Raw genomic sequence first — 10,450 nt, 5'->3', positions numbered from 1 at the left:
TAGATTTATCCGAGTGCAGGTTAGTTCAGGTATTTTCATGTTTGCTTAGTTAGGGTTTTCTGCTGCTAAATGACAATATGCTATTTTCATTATTATGCAACTTGCAATGATTATTCATGATGGATGTTTTTAGCTCTGTGGTATGAAGATCAAATTATTCGTTCTTGTATGCATCGTTGTTATTAAATTTTCTTTCTTCATGGAATGTGCTTATGTTCAGGGTTAGCATATTTGGCTTTTGAAAATACCTGTTTAATCATTTGTGTTGTCTTTGGTGATTGTAAAGGACAATGTGTATTCCGATAATTAGTTATGATTAGTAAGAATCATTGATGTTGTAAAGCTGGTTTAGCTTGCAAATGTGAGATTCCAGATTTCTCACTCTGGTCCTGGAGAGTCGGATCTGTAATAATGAGATCGAGCTTCTTCATCTTTCCTTTTCTTCATCATTGTGCAATCAATAAACTGCACTTGTTAGTAACTTGCTTCAGAGTTCAAATCACTTATTCCTGTGTTGGATTTCATGCCTTATAACCTATTCTGACAGACATCTATATAAACAAGAAAGCTGTGTGCAGTGTCTAATCTGAGTAACATAACAATAATTCGTTATTTTAATTCTGATAGGGTGAACAAATGCGGCAATCCATTCTACGGAAAGTTCAGGAAACGCAACTTCAGAGTCTATCTATCATTGAAAACGAAGTCCTTCGTAAACTCCATGAGAAAGAATCTGAGGTAGAAACCATCAATAAGAAGAACGTAGAACTTGAAGAGAGAATGGAGCAGTTAAGTGCTGAAGCCGATGTCTGGCAACAACGAGCCAGATATAATGAGAATATGATTTCTGCTTTGAAACTTAAGCTTCAGCAAGTTTATGTCCATAGCAGAGACAGTAAGGAAGGATGTGGTGACAGTGAGGTAGATGATACAGCTTCATGCTTCAACGGCCATTCCATTGATTTTCAACTTCTCTCACAAGAGAAGAACAATATGAAAGAAATGATGACTTGCAGGGCTTGCAGAGTCAATGAAGTCACCATGCTTTTATTACCTTGTAGGCATCTCTGCCTCTGTAAAAATTGCGAGAGTAAGCTCAGTTTTTGTCCTGTGTGTCAATCCTCTAAATTCATTGGCATGGAGGTGTTTATGTAAAAAGATGGTCTTACATGTGAAATCTCTAATTTTATATGAAAATCACATGTTTGCTTGTGTTACTGATATCAAATATTGTGAGGAATGTTCAGCTGTGTAAGAACCTGGTGCTAACCAAATATTTGTTCCCTGGAAATTGTTGCTTAGGTTACTGTATGCATGAAAGAGTTACAGCTGTCTTCAATTTGATTAAAGTTCATCACTCACATGATAGGTTGTCTTTCTATAGCCTTCTAGGTTCTAGCTAGGTGATCGTAGTTTTTTGAACATGTGAGTTCATGTGATTGTTATAAATAAGAACATGTGATGCAATGCGAAAGATATATATATATTCTTGGGTATCTAGCAAGGCAATCAAGTTCCAAGAGTTCACTTAAACTTGTAGTTGTAGGGTTTTAAATAAGGATAATACTATGCTAAAAAGTATTTTTGAATGAAGAATGAAGAATGAAGATGATTTTTTTTTATATAAGAACAAAGGTTAATAGAAAAAACACGTTTTTTTATAAATTTAGTGAGAATCTTCACTCTTTAATCTTTATACAATTTTTTTTTTCAACAAAATTTTTCTTTAGATAAACACAAATTATAAGTCTCAACTTAAAAGTTCATTTGGTCAAGAATGATGAACAAAGTCGGGTTCTTTTTGCCAGTTATGTATTGTAGTATTTTTTTTTATTTTAGTACACGATACACCATTACTCCTATTTCACTTCTGCCTTCAGTCAAAGTAGTTAAATGCCTTCCAGTTTTTTTTTTATTTTTTTTTGTGGTATTTGCCTTCCAGTTACCTAGAATACCAACCCGTTGATTTAGCGTCCCTTCAGCCCTTATAGTTGGGTTTCAATTTTGGGCTTCGGCTTTTGAATTGGCCCTTATAGTTGGGTGACATCTTCTTTGGGCTTTGGCTTTTAAACATTTTTCTTTTTGGATTACGGATGACTTCTAGAAGGAAAATTTTAAAAGAACAGACAAAATGAACAGAAAATGTTTAAGTTGAGGGGTGACACATAATAAATATTAAAAACAAAATCATAAGAAATTTCTACTGCAATCACCCATTGCTTGAGGTGCAATAGGCTATTGAAATTTATAGGCCGTCTCTTATGAGATAAGAAGAAAGAGCGTTCTCATACAAATAAAATAGCATGCTTCATTGTTGTAAGATGACATTTCATAACTTAGTTTGTGTATTTTTAACACAATGTATTCACAAAAAAATTGTATTTCATTTTTATCTTTCAACCAAACACACCTGGAAGAATTATTGGTCAACAGCTTCATCATTAAGGTTAAGTGGTTAACTGACCATTACTGAGATATGGTGAATCGACTATCATGACTGTTGGAAGAAGATTTTTTAAAAGGGTAGTGTTAGGGAGCCAATGGCCTAAGTGTACAATGTGTACAATGGGCTAAACCTTTGGTCCATGAATAAAATGAACATTACCCATACTATTCAGAATAACCACACTATTCAGAATAACCAAACATCTCTTGTCATAAAATCACTCATCCTAAAAACCTAAGTTAATTTTGGAATTCACCAAGAATCGAACTCTTGACCTTTCGGATTTAGAACTCTAATACCATGTCATGAACCCACTCCTCCCAAAAGCGTAACCTGACAGGACAATGTAACACTAATGATCATATCTCTAATACTTCCTAAACCTCCATTGTACACATTATACGCTTAGACCATTGGCTCCCTATACTTTTCCTTTTTAAAAAGAGCGTATTGCCAAATGGGTAAAGTAATAAAGTTAAGAATTAAATTAATTATCATTGTATTTATAATTTTTATTATGTCTAAGTTATGTTATTTTAATTCAATAGTAATTAGATTCTTATTTTTTACTCTATCAATTTTTTCATCTTAAAAGAGCTTGATCTTGTATCCGTGATTGGTTAAGGAATTATTATTCTTATTTTGAGGCCAATGTCTTTGTTAGTAGTATTTATTAAAAGAAAAAAGTTTAAAACTAGTTGTTAATAATAGCCTTAACAAGTATCCTAATTAAATTCTTAATATTAATATAGCAAAAAATATTTTAATGAAAATAGAAAACAAATCAGTCTAAAATTATTTTATTTTGTATTTTTTAATTACTGCAAAAATAATTAAATAATATTAGAATTTAAATATATAATTGTAAATATTATAATGTGATTATAAATATTAAATTAAATAAAATATATTTGAAAGCTATAATGTATGGACACTAACACTGACACGGAACACGACACGATACGGGACACGTCGATATACGAATTTTAAAATGTTATAAAACACAGGGACACACATACATATAAAATATAAAATATTTTTTAGATAAATCGTAATAATATTTTGATATTTTATTGATATTAAAATATAAACTAATTTTTTAATTATTTTTAATAACTTATTTTAATTATATTAAGTATTTAAAATATTTTTGTTTTAATAAATAATAATATACATTATATCTAAATTTATTTCAATAATATATATTAAGAATAAGATTCACGTAATGGTATTTAATTATGTTCAAGCGTGTTTGAAATTTTTTTTTTTTATTAAGACAAAATTAGACAAACACACATATCAAACGAATATGGGCGAATGTCGCCTCCAATACGAATACGGCATTTCAACTAAATGTCCATGCTTCATAGGTTGGAAGCAACATATATAAATCAAGTTTCATCGAAATAATTGAAGGTTGTTTAATCTAATGATGACCTTAATGCCTTAGATATGTGTTGAACACTGAATGTTCGGTCTAATTAGTTAGATTGAAACGTGGTAGGGAACAACATATCACTATATCTTTCCAATCTTCCTTTACAAACAATTTTCAAGAACACATTTATTAACGTGTTCAGGGATCTCAAACCTTTTAACATGAAAGTAAGAGAAGTAATTTTTTTTAGGGTTCCTGCAGGTTTATACTTAATATACTGATATAAAACTAGCTCAAACTTTTCCCACTATTTAATATAGTGGTCAAATACTCGAACGAAAAGCATAGGATTATTTTGGCTTTTATTTATTTTTAATACTTTATACTTGTGATGTAAGTTTTTTTTTCCCCCATAAGAAAGGACGAAATATTAAGAGAAGACTGCTTTTCTATTTTTACCATTTTTCTTTCTTTGAAGTAGGTGGAGAAGATTGATGAACTTTTTTCTAATCATGCCTTAGAAAGTGATGACAAATAGGAGAGTGAATATGCGTCGGCCATGATTATAACTAAAACTATGTATCTATCTATCTTGCAATCCATTATTGTTATAATTATAAGAATAATGATTCCTCCCACCACTTCCTCCACTTCCACCACCCTCTCAGCTCTTAGTCCTGTCGTACTCATGCCCCTTTCCTTTCTTTTTTCTACCTCTCTTCTTTCTCTCTTTAGAGTAAAGTAGTCACCTTCATTATACTTAGATGGTAGCTAGACAGAGATATTAGTGTATAACTGTGTATACATATAGTATATGTACATAACAATTTAATGGAATGTATAATTTTTTGTATATTTTTCTTTGAAAATGTTAGAGGGTCGGTATTTTTTATAATATTAGTCAACACTTAACTTTGATCTAATGTTATGTTTTTGTATTATTAAGATTTAGAATTTAAAATTTAATATTTAAATTTATAATTTAGAGCTTAGTTAATATCATATATGTTTGTTGCAATATTATATATTAAAATATGTTTGTTGACTAAAAATTATTGACTTAAAATGATAAATTTGTTAATGATTTAGCATTATTTTTTGTATTTGTACGGTGATTTTTAGCTAACTTTTTTTATAAATAAGGGGTTAGTTGTCTTTTATGACTTCTTCAATAATTATTAGATAAATTTAACTATATTATTATAATTAGCACTAATTATTTATTTAACCTGAGTTTTATTAAAAACCAAATTATTTAACTATAATAAAAAAAATTTCTATAAATTACAAATGTTTTATTAATTTTCAATTTTTAATTTTTTTTTTCCAAACCATCCAATTCATTATTCAGTTCTAACTAAGAAATTAAAAAAAAAAAACTAAAAAAAAAGTGTCGGTCAAAGAACTTAAATGATTCATATCTCTTGCTTGCTTTCCCATGGTAGAACATATGTCAAAGGTAAACAACATCATGATCGCACTTAGGATAATATGTGCTAGAACTACTTCAACATGATTCCTTAGCTTGTGCCAAACAAATTAAAAGAACAATACCAAAAATTCAAATTCATAACTATTAATGAGTATGCATACAATACAACAACATGCTACTCCTGTACCTCAAAGGCGAGATCGAATAACCGGTAAAGTGAGTGCTGTGATTTGATTTATGTTTTGTTTTCATCTATTGATTTTTTTTTCTAGAACTGACTAATAAATTAAGTAGTTTAATAAAAAGTTAAGAATTATAAACTGAGACTTATTTAAACTTTTTTATACTTTATAAAAATAGTTTTACTATAATGATGAATTTAGTTTTTAAAACTTAAGTTAAAGAGATATGATTAGTATTACTCATGATAATATAATTGAATTTTTTCAATAACTATTTAACATGTTGGAAAAAATAACTCATTTTTTTATCTATAAGAGAGTTGGCTAAAAATTATTAATTTTTTATTATTAGTATTAAAATGACGGTGATCAAATGAGAAAAAATAAAAAATTTAAAAGATATATATTTATATTAATGATTAATTTTAGTATAAGAGGTGATGTGGTCTAAAAAATTTACATGGTGCAAATATCTTTTTATCGTGAATATAGTGTTATAAGTTGAGTTCAATCATGGAAGGTCTTATCCTTATTCCCCATAAAGCTGTTTTTAAACTTTCTTTTTTTTTTCTTTCTCTTTGTGGGGTCAGAGGCCAGCCTTCTCTCTAGGCCTGCTTCCTTCCACTTTGTATCACCATTTTTCTTTTTTTTTTTGGTGTCTACTTTGTATCACCATATGCTTCCTTTTTCTTTTATTCATAATATTTACACACTTTACTGAATTTCATTTTAGGACTCCAGTATCTCTCTCTCTCTTTCTCACTGTTTTTCTTTCTTTCTTTTTTTTTTTCAGTCAAAGTTATTCCCTCTTTAAGCTGAACAATGTAGATAGTTATGGCCTGAGTTTGTGCTTTTGAGGGATATATATATATTGCATTGCTCTGATCCAAAGCTTCTTCCCCGCACGTAAATGGAACATTTGTTTCTTTTGTGCTGATGTAAAACCCAATATTCCTCACTGTTTCACTTTGGGAGGTGAGAGTGGCTTTATTGGTACATTATTGACCATTATAATATATATGCTACCTGGAGTATATAATACTATACACACACATATGTCCCTGTCCTTGTCCTTAATTTTTCTTCTTCTTGTATCCTTATTAATTTGAGAATGCATAATGAATGAGTACTAATTTTTATTTTACTTTGTATCAGTGAGTTAGGTGCAACAATAATGAGGATAATTAAATAGTCACTTTTTTCTAAGTTAAAATCATAATAGTAAGGAGAAGAAAGAGCGTTTTATGTTTATTATATAATTGTGTGATTTGAATGTTGAAGTAGAAGGTGGTTGTAAGTAGTAAGTAGAGTAATGAATAGTCATCACAATTCACAGTACAACCATGCATGATGGAAGTGGAGTAGGGTGGTGATGTTGGAAACTAGGACGACGTACGCTTTGTCTTACACATAGAGGGTTACGTTGTACTATACGCACGCATATCTTGTTTTTCTTTATCCTCATATATATCTACAAAGTTTGGTGCCTTACCCTTTAATTAATTTACTTTTTTGGGTGCGTGGGGCGTGAAAACACCCTTCACTATTCTTTTGTAAATAAAGCCAACTCCAAAGAAGCTCCGGGCCATAATAACATGTTGGTTCCACTTTTGGCAACAGTACTATTATTCAATTATGCATTACACACATAAAAACACTCCCTCAACCATTTTCAAAACTATTTAATTTAATTTCTAAGAGATCTACGGTTTTCTATCTTAATGGGAGTTATGCCTTTTTTTTTAACCAAAACTATAAGGACGGTTATTGATTACCTAAAAAAAGCACACTGGAATAGGCCTTCTATTTTGGCTATCTTAATAGGTAATATAAAATTCTGCTGGTTAAAAAAAATTTCAGTTTGATTAGAGGTAATAATTAAACTAATTAATTTTCTTCATGCATTTGTATGCGTTACTATAATTAGAGGAGCAAGTAAATATCAAAAGAGTGATAGCGTTTGATGCAAAACGTTCATTTCCTTCAGTAATTGATCGAAGGAGACCCGCATAGCAAAAAGAACTTTATATCAGACATGATTAATCAGTCATGCAAAAGGGATCTTTCTTGTTTAGTGGAAAATTAGGTGGCAATTATATAATTTTTTCTATATTATATATGTGGAAAAATAAAAGAGAAAAAAATAATTGCATACGCATATATATAGCAAGAAAAATTAATAAATAGGATGAGAATTACAAGATTCGGGAAAGTGTAGTATCTAGTGTTCGAATCTATCAAACAAGGCAAATGATTTTATAATGACAAGACAATAATAATAAAACGGGATCAATTTGCGATTCAGTTATGTTATGGTATTTGATTCTTTGGCGAAAATCGATGTGTTATTCCTTATTTTGATAAACATGCATTAGTAGTAGTGATGAATACATTATTGATAGTGGCATCAGAAAAAAATGCGACTTTAAGGAAAATGCATGCTACATTACTATTCCTCTTTACAAAGTTATGGACGTGAGAGAGGTGGTGGTGGTGGGTCTTTACAACTCTCTATATGCATGAAATGATGACATTGGTGGACCCAAAAATAATAATAATAATAATAATAATAATAATGAATTGAAGAAGGAGCAATAACCAATTCATCATGTCACAAAATCCCTTGGATTGAGGAGGATGTGGCAGATAGATAATCAGAATTGAAACAGCCTTCAAAACTAACTGTACTGTGGAATATGGAATGTATAGGTGGAATTAACCATTCCCACACTTTTTTTCTTTTCTTTTTCTCTTGTTGCTTAGTATAATCAACCTTTATTTTTTGTTTTTTTCCTCTTTAAACATTAATTCATATCATCCACAGTATAAAAAGAAGAGAAGGAGAAGAAGAAGAAAAAGAATATAATGTATGTGATGTACATGTGATCCAACAGACTTTATGTTCCCCATTACCTTCAGTTATTATCTTTAATTTCTTCTTCTTCTTCTTCATTACTATTGTTCCCTTAGCCTTCCATTAAATCCACAAAGCAATTATATTCCTTCGATCTCTGTCTTTTTTGACATTCATTCGGTGAATCTCTGGACTTTTTGGTTAATCATATTTAGGTCAAGCAAGCTAGCTACATTTAAATCTTAACATAATTCGGGTCCCACTATTCGACATGCGAGGTCGGCCATGCATGCATGCATAATGTGCTTTATCATGGATCCATGCATCAAATTAAAAGTTTGTTAGACACATATTGAAGTTATTATTATAGCCCCAACATCACATCAAATCAATGGATAATCATCTAACCACTTTTCTTTTAAGTTATAAATTAATTACTCTATTCATGTGTGTGATGGGTTTGGTTGTTGTAGGTCATGAATATACACTCGTTCTATTCTTATTCTGTGGTACGAGGCAAAACCGAATCTCATCACATACACGTAACATAAAAAATATATATATATATATATATATACCAATATATTTCTTTTTACATCTTTTACTATTGGTATTAAAAATAATCGATAAAAGTGAGAAAAAAAATAAAAAAATTTGTTACTTATAATATAAAAAAATATACAAAATTTAATCATATTACATGTACATTAAATTAACAACTAAATTAATTATTCGTATAAAATATACATTAAAAATAAGTTAAACAACATATACATACATAAATATACAACAATTAATTTAATGGTTAATTTTTTGTATACATAATTTTTTTTTTTACAAAATATATATACAAAAGTAATACAATAAATCTTATTTTTCACCATAAAAATATATGAAAGGATCTTTTTATTTACCTATATTTTCTGGTCCTTCACGTAGAAGTCCTATGTATGACTTTTAAGAACGATATATAGAAAGAAAGAAAGAAAAGGAAAGAAAAAGAGGGAGAAAAGGAAAAGAAAGGGTGAAAAGTAGAGGAGAAAAGACCTCTCTTGTTGTTCTCCCCTTTTAATGCAACTCTAAAGTGTTGATTTAAAATGGGGTTTCTTTTTTATTTTATTGATGATGAAGAGAATGAACTATAGCAAATATGCCATGCATGTCTAATAATACTACATAGATTATGGAGATAATAATTTATATTCTTCCAGGAACATGCTTTACGACGTCTTTTTTCAGGACAAATTAACTTTTGCATGGATAACAACTTCCTCCTTGTAAATACTCTTTATTCTATCTCCTTTATATAACCTTTGCTTTTTGCTTCAAAATTTATCTAATACATACGCATTTCTCTGTTACTTTTATATTTTACTTATCAAAATGCGATCTAACAAACTAGCTGAATCGGTATCATTTTAGCTAGGATGTATTTGGTCTATAGTTTTAAATAAGATGGATGAGCATTGTGCCATTATTAACGGTAGAAAATTTATAGAAAAACATGACTCTATTTAGCTTCTAAATTAAAGGAGATAGAATTTATTGCGAAATCTGATATTGGTTTAGTAAAATGTCAGGAATATAATAATTTAAAAATATGTTATAAATTTAATATTTATAATTTCACGCACGTAATATTTATAATTATATATTTATTATTGTATCTAATATTATTTAATTATTTTAATAATAATTAAAAAAATAAAATAAATAATAATTAATTAAAAAATATAAAATAAAATAATTTTAGATTATTTTATGTTAATTTTTTATTTTTTGTTTACAAAAATAGATAAATTCAAATACACGACTTTTTAGATGAATATATAAAAATTATGTCATTTGAGGTGATAACTATTTTTTTATATTAAATATATATATAGTATATACTATCAAGGAAGCCCTACTAGGAATGGAAAATTTATTATATGCCTACAGGAAAATTCATTATGAAATTAAAGAACTTTATGAAGTGGTGTGATCTAGAAGGGACGAGATATGCCAATGATGGAGCGCGAACACACGAGAAGCGAGCAACAAGTCTTAACATATATGAGATACGCTGCTATGTTTATATGTAAATTCAATTCAATTCATGTGCCTCTCTCTCTCTCTCTCTATATATATATATATATATATGAAAAATGACAAACTT

At 29.0% G+C, this 10,450-nt stretch overlaps 1 protein-coding gene across 1 annotated transcript in view; it reads left to right on the top strand.

The window, feature by feature from the left end:
* LOC107460442 (probable BOI-related E3 ubiquitin-protein ligase 2) overlaps positions 1 to 1,311 on the top strand; it is a gene marked incomplete in the record, with an annotated part of 2,163 nt that extends 852 nt beyond the window's left edge. The window contains 2 exon segments of the mRNA XM_016078807.3: positions 1 to 19; positions 628 to 1,311. Of these exon segments, the coding sequence (XP_015934293.1) occupies positions 1 to 19; positions 628 to 1,155 (547 nt within the window).
* Positions 1,312 to 10,450: the final 9,139 nt, after the last annotated feature.

The sequence above is a fragment of the Arachis duranensis genome, chromosome 8, assembly GCF_000817695.3.
Source record: "Arachis duranensis cultivar V14167 chromosome 8, aradu.V14167.gnm2.J7QH, whole genome shotgun sequence".
NCBI classification, from domain to species: Eukaryota; Viridiplantae; Streptophyta; class Magnoliopsida; order Fabales; family Fabaceae; genus Arachis; species Arachis duranensis.
The sequence above is the reverse complement of the archived record's forward strand: the minus strand, read 5'-3'. Positions and strand labels throughout refer to the sequence as shown.